Source organism: Rhipicephalus microplus, chromosome X (assembly GCF_043290135.1).
Source record: "Rhipicephalus microplus isolate Deutch F79 chromosome X, USDA_Rmic, whole genome shotgun sequence".
NCBI classification, from domain to species: domain Eukaryota; kingdom Metazoa; phylum Arthropoda; class Arachnida; order Ixodida; family Ixodidae; genus Rhipicephalus; species Rhipicephalus microplus.
The window spans coordinates 441,658,483-441,678,794 of NC_134710.1; the positions used below are offsets into that span (position 1 = coordinate 441,658,483).

Below are 20,312 nucleotides of genomic sequence, written 5' to 3' on the forward strand. Positions count from 1 at the left end.
TTCGGGTAACCGTGCGATTTGCGCATAAAAATTTAATACCCAATTAAAACGTTTCAAACTTTCCAACCCATTTCGCTCTCTCGGGTTAATGATCAGTATACTATATACTAAATATTGAAGCCTGAAATATCACACGAGTTTGAAAAAAAAAAACGCAGGCGCCTAAGTGACTTTTGATCAATTATTATATAAGTGCTAGAAATTAATGCAGCTTCGTCCTACGATACGGAAGTTTCCAGCATTTTTTTTTGTTTCCCGTCAGTCTTTTTTCTCCTATCTTTCTTCTTCTTTGTGGTTTTCTCGCTTCATTTCTATTCAATAATACTTTTCATCCTACTTTTTCTTCTCTTCTTCTTTTTATATCTCGCTTTCTTTTTCTTTTAATTTTTACACGTGGTATGTATTGTGTTTTCCTGGCCATAGTAGTAATGCCTGCCCCAACAAAGCACTCGAAGAGACTGAAGACAACACTTTAGAATGAGCGCACGCTCAATTTGCTGCACTTGGATATGCTGCATATGCTTTCGCCTGCTTTCCAGCCAGCGACGATGACAGCATACAACAGCCCGGCCCCCTAAAGTATTCTGATCTGGAAAGTATAAATTTTTAAATTGAATTATCAGGTTTTTGTGGGCCAGAACAGCCTACACTTATGACACCGCAGTTTGATTACTATATACTAGCAGCACTGAAGAAAGTAAATGCGCAAATGGTTTTTTCATGTTTTTTTATATTCCAAATATAATGATTTTCCGTATCAGTGACATGATTATAGGGCGCCTCATAGGTGGATTACATTTTGATCCCTGAGATTTGTTGACCTGGGTCAAAGTACATGGATGTGCCATTGAAAAGTGCCTATGGCGTACTTAAATCAAACCCTAACTATCGAGTTTTATAGATTGATAGTTCGAACTACCATGGCGAATGTATTAACCCCTAAGAAATGTTGCCAATATTCACTAGATACTCACTGATGCCCTATTCTACATTACACCACTTCACCTTTACAAAAAGCAAAACAGGCCTGGGATCTATTTTAGTCAATGCATCCTCAAAAAAAAACTTATCGCATTCGGTACTTCTGTCAAAGAATAATACCAGGACACTTTCTGCTTTCTACTTACACAATACTTATCTTCGAGGTAATTTTTTTATTTTTTTATTCATTGGCATGGTAGCCTCATCGCATCAATGGAAGCATCTGTGAGGAATGGCAATCTTGACAAGATAAATTTTTAAAGTGCGTGGCTCAATGAATTCGATACCTTGATTCGGTCCTTTTTGAGCTCCGTGTAATTTCCAAAAAGTAAGCTTGGTTCCGGTCCGGGAATTCCGTACCTCCTGAGGACACTCTGCTTGTGGCGTCTCCGAGCGGCCCACATAATAAACGTAGTCAGTAGAAAGACTACTAAGAACAGAGTAGCCTCTATCGAAGGCATGTCCTTCGCTGAGGCCAGCCAGGATCGTCTGTGGTGGAACCTGCGCGGGTAATATCAAATAGCACTTGTTGTTGTTGTTGTTGTTGCCCCTTCGCACTGGCACATACCCACTATGGGGGATTGGCCATGAAATCTAGAAGTATCCTATATGAGATATATTAAAAGGTTTATCCTTAATGAAAAAACTAATGATGTAATAGAAAATAATAATTAACTAAAAAGGAATATTAAACTAAACAAATAATTGAAGATTGAATCAAGAAGAGAAAAGGTGAGGTAATACTACAGTGGAAGACAGAAATTTTGAGTAGACCAGACAATCGAGCTTATCTCACCCGGTCACAATCAAATGAATATGCAAATTTCATTCAAAATTAGACAAGTGTCTTCAGAAATATATTTAAGCAGGCATTATTATGACATGCGCTTTGATTCTCGAATGAAATTGCATACAGCATCGAATACGCTCCTGTGGCAATGTCCCAAGCTAAAGGCACCGAAACTTAGAACATTATCTGCAGTTAAATTTAAACCTACTGCTTGAAACGGAACAATTAAAAGTCTTTTCCTAATTAATGAATAGTTTTTACATGTTATAAAGTAATGCTCTATTGTTTCCGTTTCTTCACAGAATGGACACAGGGGGGATATCGCCAGACCAGCTCTGTGCAAGTAAAAGTTTAATGGAGGGACACGACATCGAAATTTGGTTAAAATAACTTCTAACTTTTTAGATTGACTCCACTGAGGTTTCCAGGGGTATGTTAGGTGCTGATAGTCCGTATATTTAGTAATATTTTCCATAATATCCGTATAAATAGCCCATTTTCTATATCTGATCGACACTATGTGTTCCGATTCTGGTAGTACCGAGATCACAGGGCCATCAAGTGTGGCTCGAGATAGTGAATCGGCTATTTCATTCAACCGTATGCCACAGTGTCCCGGGACCCAGACTAACTTCAGGAACTTCACATGAGGTGGAACTAATGTTTGTAATGTCGCTAGAGCTCTTGATTGTTCTGAAGCTGTGAGAGTAGTACACAGCGAAAGAGAATCAGTAATTATCATTGCACTCTCTTCGTTTGAAGGAAGTTTTCGTAGCGCTAAAATAATAGCCAGGAGCTCAGCTTCGAAAACCGGAGTGAAGTCTGGTAGTCTTACCGAGAATGACCAACCGAGGTAATCTGAGACGATTCCTACTGCTGCCTTTTCTTTATTCACAGAAGCGTCTGTGGCTATTATGTTCTTTATTTCCGCATGAGCTATGTAGTCTTCTAACCTGTCATTTAAGTAACTCGAAGATTGAAACTTAGATAGTGGGGGAAAAATTTCATCACATTCTATCGTAATATTGTGATTTAATGCTTTGGTTCCAATTACCGATCTGATATCCACCTTTATGCTTTCAAGTTTCTTTTGTACAAAAATAATCTGGGGAGTACGAAAGCGTGGCCAGTGAGCGAGGAAGAAGGCGTCGGGGTCACTAATAAAGGCATATGCAGACCGTCTCGCTGATAAGCCGTAAAATTTCAAGTATGTTTGTACTGTTAAGATACGGAATCGGCAAAGAATAGTTGGTATGCGAGCTTCCTGATATAGTACATTAATAGCGACATACCTGGGGAGTCGCAAACACAACCGTAACGCTTCTCGCTCTAATAGAACTAACGGTTTAATTTTGTACGTAGGGCCACCCGAAAATAATATACACCCAAATTCGAGTATTGGGCGCATGTACATTTTATATATCATTAATAAGGTGTGTCTACGTAACCCATATTTTCTGTTGCTCAACCTTCGCAATAAGCCTGAAGCTCGTTGTGCCTTTGCCACGTTATAGTCTATGTGAGGGCTCCAGTTAAGTTTCTCGTTATAAATAATGCCCAAATATTTGATAGACTCTACTTGTGGAATCGGTTCCTGATTATAAAGTACTGAAATTTGAATAGAATCTGCTATAGGGAACACCAGGAGCGCACTTTTACTGATGTTTAGAGACAATGAAATTGAATGCAGCCAAATTTCAAGAGAATACATGTACTTTTGCAATTTTTGATGCAAAGAATAAATGTCACTGTCTGCAACGAAAAATGCAATGTCGTCTGCATAAATGTAGACAGTGATATCTCGTTCAATGGGAATTGAGCTCATCAACACATTGAATAACAGCGGAGATAGGACCGCCCCTTGAGGTACTCCACGTTGCTGTTTGAATTTAGATGAGTGACATCCATCCTTTGCACAATAAAATTCTCTCGATTTTAGAAACTCTGCTACCCAATCAACAATATATCGCGGAAAGTCACATTCGTGTAAAGAATTCAATAAAATTGAGTGCTCAACGCTATCATAAGCTTTAGCTATGTCTAGTGTTACTAGTACCGCGTATTGTCGTCTTTTTCGGGCAAGCTCTATTCGGCTCTCTAAGTCGGCATGAGCACACCAAATTGAGCATTCGCTACGAAAACCTATTTGAAATGGTTTCAATATTAGCTTGTCAGCCATCCAAACTTTTATTCTATTATTGAGAACTCTCTTTATAATTTTGATCAGGTGAGATGTTAGAGAGATTGGTCTGATGTTGTCAATGTTAAAACCTGACCCTTGTTTTTTTAATATGGGAATCACTCTAGCTATTTTCCAGTCATGTGGTATCCAGGCATTGCTTAAGGAATAGTTTATAAGGTTGAGGACGTCGCCGGGTGATATCTGGAATAAAATTTTAATCATAGGAACTGTTATACCGTCAGGACCAGGAGCCGAAGAGGGTAAGTTTCTAATTACGCTTGACATTTCGGGCAATGTCACTTTTTCGTAGTCAGTCTTTATAGAGGACTTTTGCCAGTTGATTGTCAAAGTCGACGAAAATCTGTTAGCTAAACCTCTTCCGATTGCCTCTAACGAATTAGTCATTTCTTCCGTCGATAACCTGTCATAATCAGAGTTAGCTAGAGACGGCAGAATTTTGCGCGATCTCATATATCGGAATAACGCTTTCTTATTTCTAGGTTTGGAAAGAAAGTCGAAATGTTTTTTGTCATAGTCTTCTTTAGCTTTAGCCACGGTGCGCTTAAATGTAGCAGCAATAAACTTGTAAACTGCCCAATTTTTGGGGGACTGATTATGAATTAGCTGCTTCCAAGCCGCTTGTCGTCGTCTATGATCACGAGAGCACTCAGAATTCCACCACTGACTACAAGGCTTTCTCGTATCAGACTCAATAGAAAATTCTGCTTTTTTGAACGTTCTTTTAATTACCGCACTTAATTTCATGGCTTTATTTTCATCGTTGTCTTCAGTGGGGGTAGTCAAAGCAACTTCTAGGTCATTTTTAAATTTGGAATAATTGATAAAGGTTCGAGCTTGGGAGTAAGATGGAATAATGGGGCAAGAAATTTCAAACAGTACTGGTAAGTGGTCACTGTTGGTGGCGCAGTCTAGAGTAGTCCAAGATACGCTAGAAATACCCGAGCTGATAAAACTCAAATCTAAGGCAGAGCGGGATCGGTCTCGGATAAATGTGGGAGTTCTAGCGTTGAGGCATGATAAATTATGGTCTATAGACCAGTCCCACAAGCGTTGTCCACATTGATCAGTCCTAAAACCCCAACTAGTGTGGTGAGAATTAAAATCTCCAACCATAATTTTTTCTGTGCACCACGAACTAACAGCCATGTCTAAACATCGCGTGTCTTGTACACCCAGAGGAAAGTAAAGATTTACCAGAGAGAAGGGAGAGCATCCAGGCAAGGTGATGTCTAAAGCGAAAATTTCACATTCGGGGGATATACTTTTGTACGAAGTTTTGATCTTTGAACTAATTTTATTATTGACAAAGAACGCTAAACCTCCACCTTTGGATGGGCGATCCAGGCGAAAAGACCGGAAATTAGGTAGGTAAAACGAATTATGTGCTGACAGCCACGTTTCTTGCAGTGCAATAATGTCTGGATTGAATTTACAAGATAAATACAATAAATCTGTACTAGCTGAATGAATAGATCGGCAGTTCCAATGAAGAATTTTGATAGAACCTATCATTTTGACAGAATTGTTTCGGCAACTACCTTATCTAAAATGCTGTCTTTAAGAAAATCGCTCTTCGATAGGTTCTCCTTCTGGTATTTTTTGTTTTTTGAATGTTTTGAAGAGCCAGTATTTTTGGAGACAGGGGATCGAGTGCGCTTTAGGGATTTGATGTCCATGTCCATATCATCATAATCCTGATCATCCTCTAGTATGTCTTCACCTATCCTCTGGTTGTCTGTACAAGAGGGCCCTGCAGCCTGTACCCCTGAAGGAGATGACTCTGCGTCTGCTTCACTTGGAACACTTGAAACACTTGAAACACTTGGAACACTTGGAGCACTTGAAACACAACAACAGTAAGCTTCCTCTTCCTTGCTCATCTATACAAAGCAGCCACGAGGCACAATTGATGAAAATGACAGATAAACAGGCCCACGTATGCACAGCATGGCGTAATGGGCCTAAGAAGCGAAAACCATACTGCCCACTGTGACATGCTAGGGAGCAGCTAACTTATATAACAAAGTGAAAAAGGAAAAAAAAGCAAGGGACGTACTTTTCATATACGTAAAAGATATGTTTTGTTTCAAGGCAACTATTCATTGGATTATGAGTCCAAATAGTATGGAATGTGAACTGAATAGTTATTTATTTATGAATTATTTAGTTGACCTTTTTTGAAAATGACTTGTCACATGAGGTATTAGTGTTTTTGTTCCAAGATCTCTGGTTTCGGAACGGCCCGCCGTAGATTCATGGGATGAGTTGGCGTTTTCCGACCAAGTACAACTCATAGGAAAAATCATGCCACGCTTCATTCAGCACGTTTGAGCCTGTGTCTCGTGCAGCTGGTTGCGTAGCTGTGATATTTGCTTTGATGTGTTTACAATGTAGCGGGAGGTTCTCGTGGGCTAGTGTAGCCGATTAGCAACGGTGGGTAACGGTGCCATCGGCAGCTGTGTGCGAAGGTATCGCTCTGGAGCCTTCTGTAGTGATTGCATTTGTCTCTTATGAGTTTAAGATGTGGGGATTTATATACTATGTGTAAAGGCTGATAGTGATGTGTCATTGTTTGTTTGCGGAATTGTTTCTATTTCCTGCGCTGGTGCTTTCGGGTAGGACGTGACTGTGATCTCGTCGAAGAGGCCCGGTTGAGACCGGCGTGGGCTGGTCGAGGTTTTTGTATCGCGGGAAAGCCTTCATTTAAATGTAGGGAGGAGGAGTGCCACCAAAGAGACAAGCAAATATGCAATCCTGATCTTCACCTAATCCTAAATAGCGCCTTGCAAGTCAACGTAAAAGAGAAGATCTGCATCGGAGTGATCAATGCAATAGAATTGTAGGTTGACGAAAAATATTTATTTTAAAAAATAGATAATGAACTTATATTTTTACCAAGATAAAAAATCAGTCATGCGCTCATGTCACGTGAAAGCCGAACACATGCTGCGTTATGACTTCACTGAGCCGGGTTTCAGATTTTTTTATATTTTAATTTCTTGAAGGTCCTACGTCAACATTATTCGAGGAGAGCAAAGGAATACAAACGGGAAAGGCAGGGAGCTAATGATTATTTTGTAAGCTTCCTTTTCATTGAATCACCATAGTTCTGTATACCACAGTAGTTTTGAAATTTTAATTTATTGGAATACTTAACAAAACCAGTGATAACAGTTCCTCAAAATTGAGTAATATTCACAAAAAATCGGGTAGGCTTGCCAAAAAAAGTGGTCGGCGTTTATAACATAAACAATTATTGGGTAATTAGAATGTCTCGGCAGTACACGTATGATTACGATTGAATATTTGTTTTCGTCTTGTGAGGAATGAATTAGACCAACGGAGGTTGTTTAACCTGCTCGCAACAACAAATGCATTTTAGTTTTTGCCTTCCGCCATCACCAAAACGAGATCAGTACGGCGACTTGAAATTTCGCAAATCAAGCCCTTAACTTAGCGCTCATCAACGGGGTTCCAATTTCAATCGCCCATTATGGCGGGTTAGAAAAAATAATGAAGTGGCACGTGCAAATATACGCCGAATAGTTAAGCGGCAAAATTTCTGCATTAAAGGTAACGTGAAGTTTGTTATGTGGTACGTTAAACAAGTTTGCCTTATGCATCATGCAACAAGTTTCGAGTATTGTTAATTCAAACCCCGAAGGTTTGAATCAGCAATAACAGCATACTGCTTTCGTGTTGACAGTGTGAAAGCCACACAAGATACTTGGTAATATACAAAAACAAATCAGGCGAATGCATAGTGTACGATGTCAAGCGATGTCACAATGATAAAGAAGGAGTCTGATATCTGAAAAGCAAAAGCTAGTAATGACAAATGTAACTTGAAATAATCCAGACATCGATCTTCCTAGATTTGAACATTTTATTTTTTATTACAGTGGTGCTTATTGGATTGATACGATTTGTTGAGTGTAGGTACATACACACAGCAGCAGAATCTGAATAGAGAAATGAACCCTTTCATGTGCTGCCTAGCGAAAAAAAAATATCATTTGTGTTGTTACACGCACATGACTTCTTCTGGTCTAACAGCAAGAAAACTTTAAAAAGTTATGCGACTGTTAATAGGTTATGCGCTTCAAGAAATGTCCGTGTATTTCAAAGACGTACAAATATAAGGACATGAAGCGGCGTTATACATAAGAGAGAAAAGTAATTTTTGATCCAGTCAGCATCGTTTTGCAGTGCACACGTCTGAGATTCTGCTTGCTCATCAGTATGTGAGTCTTAAGTCGCGTGTAACTCCTCGTACGATGGGTTGATACCCAATTAATCAAATTCGGCAGTCGAGTAGTGATTCGGAGCAATCGCCGCTACAGTCACTTATGGCACAGAGACCAGCACGCATTTTATAGCGAAAGCAAACTGTGCGGTGAGTCCACCTAAAAAATTGCTTGATTATTAGCGCATCCGAAAAGAAAAAAAAAGAAGGAAGAAACCTATCAGAAACCTTCATGTCATCGCTAATGAGACGGAAGTGCTTTTTTAGAGTCCACGAAATAGGAAAAGCAACCACAGAGGCATCGCTCATTTCAGTCAGCGTGCACTGAAACAAGCATAATCGCGTAACGGAAAGCGATTAAAGAAATAGTAACGAATTGACTACCTTGTGAAATATCTGAACCGCTTAGAAATTCGTTTATATATATATATATATATATATATATATATATATATATATATATATATATATATATATATATATATATATATAGGGTACTGCCCTATTGTATATATATATATATATATATATATATATATATATATTACTGGCGCGCGCTTTTAAAGCATCTTAAAGCATCAGGGCAACGAACTGCATGTACAGTACTGACGCATTAAAACAAAACAAGTTGGGGTTAAGCAACGCGCCTGCTTTTCCTTCCACTGTCTTCCGTTCGGATTGTATCGGTGTAATTTCTTCTCGAACGCGTACAACAAAGCCAAAATTATCCTTAGAAACCAGACATTGTCGTGCCGTGACATGTCTTTATTGAGCAGCTGAGCATATCATTCATTATTCGCATTGCCAATAGAGTCCTTACAGCAGTATATAGAGAGAGAGAAAATTTATTGCGGAAAGGCAGGGAGGTTAACCAGAAAACATATCCGGTTTGCTACCCTGCACTGGGGAAAGGGTAAGGGAAAAGGGAGGAAGAGAAGCACAAACACACATACACACACTCGCACACAGTAGTGTCACAATCGTTCAACGAGGCGGGTCGCTCGCAGAAACTTCATCAGCGCCTTCGTTGCTTTCTGGCGTGAAGCTCGGTCTTTCCGACATTCCAAGATTGACTGCTCAGAAAATGGCTGGTCGTCGAGGCGAGCAAACACTGCTGAGAGGGACTGTCGCTGAGAGCTGTACTGGGGGCACTGACATAAAATATGTTCAATTGTTTCGTCATTGTCGCAATGGTCGCATGTAGCGCTGTCTCTCATTCCGATGCGGCAGGCAAAAGCGTTCGTGAAAGACACCCCAAGCCACATACGGCAGAGAAGGGTCGTCTCGGATCGGGGTAGGCCAGATGGAATAGTAAGTCGTAGGCATGGGTCCAGGCGGTGAAGACGGGTGTGGAGAAAACCGGGCGTATTCCGCATAGACCTTGCGACATCCTGCGCAAGCGTATTAATCTTTGCTGCTGCGTCGCTTCTTGATAGTGGAATAGGTTCCATCACTCCATTTTCGTGAGCATTCTTAGCTGCATTGTCGGCATGCTCGTTACCGATGATGCCGCAATGGCCTGGTAACCACTGAAAAGATATGTCATGTCCTTCGTCTATTAGGTGATGGTACAGTTGTCGTATTTCGAGCGCCAATTGATCTTGAGGTCCACGACGTAGAGTATTGTGTAGACATTGGAGAGCTGGTTTCGAATCAGTAAAAATGCTCCATTTTTGTGGTGTCTCTTGGTCAATCCTGCGGAGTGCGCTGCGGAGTGCCGCGAGCTCCACGGCTGTCGATGTCGTCTTGTGTGACGTTCTGAATTGGATGGTTTCGGCTCTTGCTGGGAAGATCACAGCTCCTGCAGATCCTCCAACAGTTGTCGAGCCATCCGTGTAAAGTTTGACATGATCTTTGTATTCTTCGTGTAGCATGAGTAGAATCATCTGCTTTAAAGCTGGCGCCGAGAGCTCCGCCTTCTTGCGAATCCCCGGCACTGTCAAGCGCAGTTTTGGTCGGTCCAAGCACCAAGGAGGTGTTAGTATCCGTTCCGGAGGTGTGTAGACTGTTGGAAGGCACTCACGGAAAGTCAATACTCTTTTACAGAAGGAGGCACTCGGTCGATCTTCTGGAAGCGAAGCTAGGTGGTGGGCAGGGGCGCGAGCAAGGTGTCTAATATGAGCTCTAAGCACCTCCAAAGTAATGTGCACAGTGGCCGGATGATCTTTGGCGATTGCGATGGTTTCCGCTGTTGATGTACAGCGTGGTAATCCAAGACAAACTCTGAGTGCCTGGCCCTGGGCGTTTTCTATTGTGCGTATACTGCTTTTGCAAGCGTTCGTCAGAACCGGCAAGCTATACCGCAGGTACCCCAGAAACAGCGTTTTGTACAAATGCAACATCGCGTGCACTGATGTGCCCCACGTTTTGCCTCCGAGGAACTTGAAAAGTTGTGCGATGGCCGTTAGGCGCTTCTTTAGAGTGGCCACATGGGGACTCCAGCAGAGATTTCGATCGATCGTGACCCCCAAAAACCTGTGGGTCCTGGCGTAGCAGACACTGTGTCCATTGATGGCGATGGGATATGATGTCATTGCCTTCCGCGTGAACGCGACCAGCGCCGATTTCTCAGGAGAAATCTCGAGGCCTTGTTCTCTAAGGTACGCCGATATTGAATTCGCTGCTTTCTGGAGTCTCGCACGTACCTGAGGACGTGTTACACCTGATGTCCAGGCACAAATATCATCTGCATAGAGAGATATCTGCACGGAATCTGGTATGCGTTCAACGAGACCGATCAGAACCAGGTTGAACAGTGTGGGGCTCAATACACCACCTTGAGGAACACCACGGTGTGTATAATGTTCAGAAGTCGGCCCATCATCAGTTTGCATAAACAATGATCTCATATGTAGGTAGCATTGGATCCAGCGGTACACTCGCCCACCCAAACCAACTGACTCGAGGGCGTCAAGTATGGCTTCGTGAGAAACATTGTCATATGCTCCTTTGACATCTAAAAATAGTGCGACAGATAACCGTCTGCTCATTTTCTGGTGTTGTACGTAGGTCACCAGGTCAATGACATTGTCAATGGAGCTCCGAAGACGACGAAAACCGGCCATGGCGTCTGGATATATTCTATGGCGTTCTAGGAACCACTCGAGTCTGGCAAGGATCATTCGCTCCATCAGCTTCCCTACGCAACTAGCCAGCGCTATTGGGCGGTATGATGTCAGCTCTAGAGGCGATTTTCCAGGTTTGAGAAGTGCAACCAACCGGCTTGTTTTCCACTCTCTGGGGACCGTTCCATCTCTCCAAGACTCATTGAATACTTCCAGCAAAGCACTTCGTGCTCGATCACCGAGATTGCATAATAGGCGGTATGATATGCCATCCGGCCCAGGCGATGACGATCGATTGCATGAAGCAAGAGCCACATTCAGTTCTTCCATTGAAAAAGGCAGGTCCAGGTGCGGGTCAAGTGAATGTGGCGTGTAATCAGCAGTAAGGGCTTCTGTGCAATTTGGTGGGCCCGCAATCTTCCTACAAAAATCTTCCGCTACCTCGATATCCCTTCTATTTTGGAAAAGGGCCAAGGCTTTAAACGGAAAACGTTGTTGGGGAAATGTGCGTAGGCCTCGCACGGTTCGCCATATTTGAGAAAGCGGTTTGCGAGGGTCTAGACTCGCGCAAAATTTCGCCCACCGTTGAAACTCCAGTTTGTCTATACGACGCTGGATCTTCTTTTGCATGCGCCTGGCCATCCGTAGATCTTGAATGGATTTTGTGCGTCGATATCTACGCTCCGCACGCCGACGAGTCGCACGGAGTCGTTCTAACTCCATGTCCGTTTCTGAGGGCCTTGAAGAATATGCCAGCGTGCGCATCGCACTCTGCGCTGCTTGTTTGATCGCTTGCTCAATGCCAGAGGTTAAGCCTTTTTCACAAGCGTGTTCAATGTTGGTTGTGAATGCTGAAAGATCGATCCTCCGTACGGTTTTCGGCGGGTGGTCGCTAGCAAAGCCTTCGATGGTGAGATAACTGGGGATGTGATCGCTACCATGTGTCTCGATGTCTAAAAACCACTTAACGCTTGTGGCGAAGCGACGTGACACGAACGTCAAGTCCAAACAGCTGCTGTACGTTGATCCTCGCAGAAATGTAGGGCTCCCATCATTAAGTAGAGACAGTTCATGAGTCGATACAAATGAAGCCAGCCTCCGGCCCGTGGTATTGACTTTTGAACTTCCCCAGATTGGGTGGTGGGCGTTGAAGTCCCCTATAATTATCCACGGATCCGGGACGCTCGAAAGAATGTCATCCAGTCTTTGGCAATCAAAACGGGCTGAGGGAGATAAGTAGACACCTATTAATGTGAAGGTGAGGGTTTTCTGCTTCACAGTCAGGCAAACATATTGGTTCTCATCATGAGGCGACACAGGTTGAATGATGTAGGTAAGCTCCCGACGAATATACACAATGACCTTGCTGCTTTCGTTTCGGGTTTTGGACGGGATTGATTCGTAGCCAGATAGCCTGATCGGGTTTGATAATTTCGGTTCACATATTACGATGATTGGGAAAAGGTTAGAAGACACGTACTGACGAAAATCGGAAATCCGTGATCTAAGTCCTCTTGCGTTCCACTGGATGACTGATGCTTCTCTGACGTCTTTGCGGAACGATTGTTGATCTCCTGCCATGACTCTACGCGAGGGAGGCGAGGACTGGGCTCAGCGCGTCCAACACCTGTAACCCGCTTCGAGCGGTTGGAGTTCCCAGGCTTCTTAGTATGTCTGCCATGACAGCGACGAGGGATCGTAACATCGGGATGATCTGTCGATCGACCCTTGACACATCCTCAACGGAAGTAGACTCGGTGGAAGGTGTAGGGCGGCGAGGCCTCGCAGGAGGCTGCTTTGCAGGCTGTGTACGCGGAAGCGTAGGCCACTCATCCGCAGCTGTGAGCTTCTCCACTTCTTTTCGCTTCGTGCTTACTACTTCACTCGTGCTCGGAGGAAATGGGTTATGCGCAACACTCTGTCCTACACGCCTCCGTCGGCGACTACGTCGCCGCCGTACCCTTTCAGCAGCCTCTCTGTGGGTTGAATTGTCCCTAACCATTTGTTTGATAATGGCGATATCATAAAATCTATAGCAATGACCTTCGAGTGTCACGCTGCCAAGCGGAATTCAGTAGAATGCTCTCGAAGAATATAATACAACTCTATGCAGCCTAATGGCAGCTTTACTGGGAGCACTACGCAACCACTTCTTTGTTTGGCTGAGCAAGGTTCAATGTTAACGCGTTAGCGACAAACGAACACTACGGCTTTCTATAGTTCCTGCATGAATGAACAAACCGGTTCTCTCTGTAACCCGATAATTTTGACTCTTCCCTAAGAGACGCAATGTCTTCGCGAAAAAAAATATAGGGGATCCTTCAGCTTCGCCTTTACTAGTTGAGCACGGAAGCGATATCATGCTTCTATAGAGTGCATACATTAACCAGTTAGGGCATGCTTTTACTCGAGAAAGTTAATTGTAGATTAGTGCAATGTATTCGATAAAGTTGGAAGTGGTTTGTGTCAGTGAAAATTTCTCATATGGCTGCAATATGTGTAATGAATAGCATGCTTCAAACGACAAGCAATTATAGGCCTGTAATCTTTTCGTTTGCTATATTCATGTGGGAGGTAGTGTGGTCAGATACTGCACCAGACGGGTCAATTGTTCCTTGGCGAGGGAGTGCGTTAACAGCGGTGGTCACCGGTGAGGCCGAACCACAGGGCTCTTTAAAATGGCATTCGGTCATCACGCAGATAACGTATTTATTCCAGCAGAGAATTGCGTGGAACCGGGATTCGAACCATGGACTTCTTGCACGCGAGGCTGATACTCTTACCACTACGCCATCGTGGCTTGCTCTCCGTTGTATACAAGCTATTTAGAAAGGTAATTGCTATCAGAATTCAGTCAATCAAAGGAATAAGCAGAATTTTGAACAGGCTACTCAACTATCGACCACAATCACACCGTAAATCAGGTAATAGAAAAATCCTCAGAATACAACCAACCACTATACATAGCCTTCATATATTACGAGACGGCGTTTGGTTCAGTAGAAATATCAGCAGCCACACTGCGCCATCATGGCGTCAAAGAAGCATATATAAGCATCCCGGAAAAAGTCTACAGCGAATCAGCAGCTGTCATAGTGCTTCTTAAAAAAGAACGGTATAATACCAATAAAGAAGGATGTAGGACAACAGGATATGATGTCCCCAATGCTATTTACCGCGTGCTTTGAAAGAGTTCGGGATAAAAATTAATAGAGAAAACCTTGTAAGGTTTTCTTCATTGATGTGCAGGTTACGATAATAACCTGCACATCGCCGATGACATTGCTTTGCTTAGTAATTCAGGGAATGAATAGCAGTTCATGATTACTTACACAAGGAGAGCGGAAATGTAGGCCTTAAAGTTGTTCTGGAGAAAATGAAAATGCGCAGCCACCTTGCAAGAGTACATCACTTCGAGATAGGTAGCAGTGCGCTTGAAGTTGTGAAAGAATATGCCTACTCGGGGCAAGTAATAACAGTGGAGCCGAACCAAGAGAGTGAAGTAACGAGAAGAATAAGAATGGGGCGGAGCACATTCAACAAGCATTCTGAAATCATGAATGGTAGGTTGCTACCATACCACAAGAGGAAGGTATATAACAGCTGCCTCTTACCGGTAATTACTTATTGAGCAGAAACCTTGAGGATTACAGAAGAGTACAACTTAAGTTGAGGACGACGCAGCGAGCTATGGAAATGAAAATTATAGATGTAAGCCTAAGAGACACGAAGAGAGCTGAAATGAATCGGGGAACAAACGGGTCGTAAGGGCAGCGTAGCTGAAATCAAGAAGAAGAAAATGTCATCGGCAGGGCACGTAGAGCGAAGGAAAGACAACCACTGGTCATAAAGATTGACATACGGTATTCCAAGAGAAGCGAAGTGGTTGAGGGGGAGGTAGAAAGTTAGGTGGACAGATGAGATTAGGAAGTTTTCGGGTATTAAGCAGCAAGAACAAAACCAAGTTGACTTGCGGAACAAGGAGGAGGCTTTTGTCCTGTAGTAGGCGTAGTCAGGCTGAATATGATGATAGATATTTTCGAACTTTCCATCCACCCACTTCGTGGCATCAAGCGATTGTGCCCAGTTACGTGTGCGCCTTTTGTAATGGGTGGCCGGCTTTAAACCACGAAGTCATTATATTACTTACATGTTCTGACGCGCAATGACAATGCACGCTTGTACCGCACAATATTACTGTGATTTTAATGTAGTATTCTGAAGCCTGTATACAGAGCGCACGTGCTTGTAAAGCATCAGTAATTCTCACTGTATTTCCAAACAAAGGAAGGTAATTTTTCCGCATTTGCAAGGGAGTGCGTGGTGGTGTTGTAGATCACCTACTTGCTACGTAAAAGACCCGTGTTTGATCAGCACTCAGACCCGGATTTTTTAGGGGCGAAGCTCTTTAGGATTGAGCCATGTCCCTTGTCTGTCGGCATGACACGCTAGTAGTGGAAGCGCTCGGTAGAGGGTGGGGTGGAGTCAGGGCTTGGTTTTGGCGCTTGCTGCACTTTGAAAGAAGACCGCTAGGGGCGCGGCTATTTCTCTGTCTTTCTAAAGCGGTGGTCATTGAGTGCGCAGCGTGGCTGGGCAGCAACGCAGTCCAAAGTTTAGGGATCGCAGTGCAGCTGCAGCATGGGAGCATAGATAAGCGGATCCAGACTTGCGGGCTCACTGCTGCAGCGAAATGGCAGCGCGGGCAAGCCAGCCCGGAACTGAGGGCTGGCTGAGGACTAGCAATGTACGGGGGAACTCACGGTTAATGATCTCCCGGAGCTATGCCCTCTCGTCAATATTGACTTCATGGATATGCTGCGATTTTTATCTATTTTATTTGCACCTTCTGTTCGGTCACGCGCAAGATGATCATTTTTGGGTCACAACCTACTATGCCGACGCAGACGAAGGAATTGCTGCGAAGCGAGCTCTTTAACGCGATCCCGTTATTACGTGGCAACTCGTGCACTGAATGATACACCACAACGTACATATATATATATAAGCTTCACGAGGTTTCCTCTTACCACTTAGTTTGATTGATATGTGGGGTTTAACATCCCGAAACCACCATATCATTTTGGTAGACGTCATAGGGGAAGACTCCGGATATTGCCACCACCTGGGATTTCTTAACGTGCACCCAAATCTGAGCACACGGGCCTACAGCATTTTGCCTCCATCGACAATGCAGCCACCACAGCTAGGATCTGATCCCGCGGCCTGCGAGTAAGCATCCGTGTACCTTTGCCACTAGACCACCACGGCTGGGCAGCCACATAGTTTAGTTAAATATTTTTCGTCCTAAGTGTTTAGTTTAAGCATAACGTTAAAATTGCATGTTGCAATAATCTGAAACTGGCAATACTTTAAAATAAGATGTTTTATCTTTGTGCACAAAACGTCTGTTATAAATCAAGCGAGCGACGTTTCTCTTATTTGAGGATGCATTTGCTCTACAATAGCCGTAGAGAGAATGCGATGAATGCCGTCGTTCGCTTATTTTCCAACGTTGCGCCACCTGTCTTAGCACGTTTGTCGATATGTGGCAGCACACTGCAAGTGATGTGCTCATAATGTTATCCACAGCCTACCGTTTAGATGGAGGTGCCGCACGGTCGAAGTAGTTCGGCGGAGAAAAATTCTTCAGGTTGCTTCTATAGAAAAGATTTGGAAAGAAAAATTCTTCACGACGGGGATTTTTCACTGGAAGTAGAAGACTGAAAGCATCACTTGTGGCAGCGACGAATAACGATCAGCTGCTCACACGCGAGGGACGAGTTGCACTTCACGTCCTTTCGTGCGTTGATGTTTTTTTTTTCACGCTCGCAAGTCAGTTTATTTCCATTTATTGTATAACCTTTTTTCCGATGTCCAAATGAAAGCGTCGTTTTTTTTCTTGTGCACCCAGATGTAGGCCCAAAATTGTGAATATCATAGAGCACGCCGCATACTGCCAACACGCTCGAGTAGAGGTTGCACCGGCTTCGGGTAGCTCGAAAGCTTGAGCCCGACCTGACCTGTAGGCCGGGTTCGAGTTGGTCAACGTTTTTTAAGGGCAAAGCATTTTTATGCGTATTTTAGGAACTTTTGGCGTCTATTTGCGTATCTTATCTATATACCTAGTCGCTTCTGTCTGGGGCTCTCATGATCACCCCCTTAACTTGGTGTGAACCAAAATTTGTATAGGAGGGTAAAATGGCATGACAATATTGACACGCTGGTGAACACATGAATAATGTTAGAATCCTGTAGTGCACGCCATCAAACCTTTCCCGCCAGATAGTGGCACATACCCGCAGGCGCGTATGTGCCACGGGTATACGGCTATGTGCCACAGGTGATTCCCACTTAGCATCTACCCAAAAACGAAGAGAACACTTATGGGGAATACTTACCCGTGGTCGTTAAGACAAACCTGACATCGGCAGCGTTGACCCACCAAATGCAAATAAGTAATGTCAGTGTCCCAGCAGGAATCGAACTCAAGCATTCTGCGTGGCAATGAAGGATTCTACCACAGAGCCACGCCCGACATCGGTACTGCTTTTTAGATAGACCTCAATGATTGCGAAACGTCAATTGAGGTGGCAGTACTGGCTATCTGATTTTATAAAGCCTGCATATGTATTTTTCTTATACAGCCATCTGATCAAGTTGACGTCAAATATAGTTGGGTGCTTTGCGCTGGAGTTGATTTATGTATAGATGTCCAGGGCTACCATTCCCGTGTGTTGGAGCTGTTGTCCATCATGTTCTCTTCTCCTGAACCACCACCTTTCTCGGTTCTCTTTTTCCTTGGCCACTATGTGATTATATTTACGCAAAATAGTCCCCTCTCTTACATGTGATGTACTGAACTTCCAGAAAAACAAAAGCGTCTAATTATTCGGAACTTGCTATGTTTCAGAAAAATATATTGGCAACTGCGCCTAGCAGTGCGAGCAAGGAAACAACCTTCAGTTGGCCGGGATGTGTGACACAGGAGCGTCGCACTTCACTGAAACCCGAATCAATGGACAGCCTATTTTTATACAACTTGTAATCATTGCATGTAGTGACTGTTTTGTGTTTTGGTTTGATTTTGATGTGTTGAATAAAATGCCGCATTATCGAAAAACGGCATTCTGTCTCCCCAGGAAAGCTTCATTGTGTAAGGCTGGATCGGGCCGGGCAAGGGCTTTTATTTTTCTACGTCGGGCCGGGCTGGGTGGGGTCGCAGTTCTTTAGCGTCGAGCACGGGCGGTTTCTCGACGCACTGAGCGGGCCCGGGCATGTCTCGGACTCTGAAGTTCGGCCCGTGTGCAGCTCTAAAGTGAACCATCACCAGTGAAGCATGATGGTTTGAGTCATTAAATGTTCAGTCACGGCCACGATCCATGTCTCTCGGCTAACTTCACCCTTATTTAACCAGTACCTTCCGGGCGGCATTATTGTTCGACAGCTTTCCGCAACATCGCAAAAATATTCTTTGTGTAAGCAATCGCGTGCATTCCTAGGACTTAAGTGCGCGACCCTAGACGAATACCTCTTTCCGAGTGGTAGAGCTTCGAGACGCGACCAGGCCCGTCGAGCTCTCCTCACATTTATGAATTAAACACGCCTTTCCACCTTTTTATAGACAGTCTTCTTTATCATTTTTATTTATGCTTTTTTCACTCATACTTGTCGAAGCCTTCGTCAATTTTCTTTTTTTATCTTCTCACCTTCTTTCCTCTTTCTCCCCTCTAATCTTTATTTCATCTGTTTCTTCCCTCCTCCCGAAAGAGTGAGCAGGCGTTGTGCCCCTCCAAGTGGCAGTTGCCAGCTTGCTCTCCCACTTTCTTCTGTGTCCTTGTGTATCTGTGTATGCAGTGAAATAATAATAATAATACTAATAATACTAATAATAATATTAACAATGTTTTTTTTGATAATCATGTTTCCATCGTGCTAACTGAAACAACAACATCCTTGTGCTGGGCAATGCGCATGGCGCATGGCTGTGACTCAAGCGTGACTGAGCGGAATACTCAATGTCTGTTTTGTTGAAGAACCAACTCCCGCCTTTGCAAGTAATGACGATGGCATAATATGTTTGCAGACCGCCAACATGTTAAACATTTGGTTCCTTCGAGTATAGTGATGGCGCTACTCGCTAGTGGGCCACTACTGCGGCTATTTCATCATGCAGGCTCGGCACGTACCACCTCAGGTGCGTATCGCTTCATACGCTAATTCTAGTTGGTGTAGTGTTTTGTAGCAGGCAGATAATATCGTTGACGCATAGAAATGCCGCTGAAATATGACCGTTCACACCACGACCAAAAATTATGTGGTGAGCACTTTGCACTTTCTATGTTTTGGGCAAATAGTGTGTCATGCTCATTACCAATTCAGTGTGGCTGGTGACTTTATCCGGTTAAAATGGCACTTTCGCACGTCCTATCAGTTTGTATAACAAATGGCCTGACTCAGTGCCATCTTGAATCGCACAGCGCGCCCCGTATAGTTATTGGACATGGTGATTAGTAAACGGGATGTTTAAAACTGCGTGTACTGTAACTTTTTCACCCTTAAAGCGTTAAGAAAAGTTAACAATATAGATCCCCTCAGATTGTTGTGGTTGCAATAACTAAGCTGGTTTAGTGCGTGCAGGGTTTATTCAGTATGGTGAAATTTGTGTGAGCAGAGGTGATCTTATTTGCATTACTCGACAGTCAGTCTGCATATATTACTTTTAATGCGAGCATGTCGCTGGACAGCTTCGTCAGGAAAGACGGCAAGCCATCTAACCGCAAATATGAATTGCTTATTCTTTAGGTACAATGTGATATCCTTATGTGCTTCTTGTCTAAGTTTTAAGTAGTCGTCGCAGTGTGTGCTAGCAAAAGCGCCGCTATGGCTGATGCTGAGTTTTCTGATATACGGTGAAAAAAAAGGGACAAACTGTGGTTTTGTTGCGAAAGCAATTAATAAGTACTGAACAATCATAACAGTAAATTGATATGCTGTGGCGATCCAGGTTACTTTGCCCTTCGGGACAAG

General features: G+C 43.5%; 1 protein-coding gene across 1 annotated transcript in view; it reads right to left on the reverse strand.

Annotated features, from left to right (window-relative positions):
* The window catches only part of LOC119160887 (cytochrome P450 3A5), a 101,499-nt gene that overhangs the window by 26,686 nt on the left and 54,501 nt on the right, over window positions 1-20,312 (reverse strand). Inside the window, exon 2 of the mRNA XM_037413157.2 lies at window positions 1,269-1,482. Within this exon, the coding sequence (XP_037269054.1) occupies window positions 1,269-1,442 (174 nt within the window). The 5' untranslated portion in view covers window positions 1,443-1,482. The remainder of the gene's footprint in view (window positions 1-1,268; window positions 1,483-20,312) is intronic.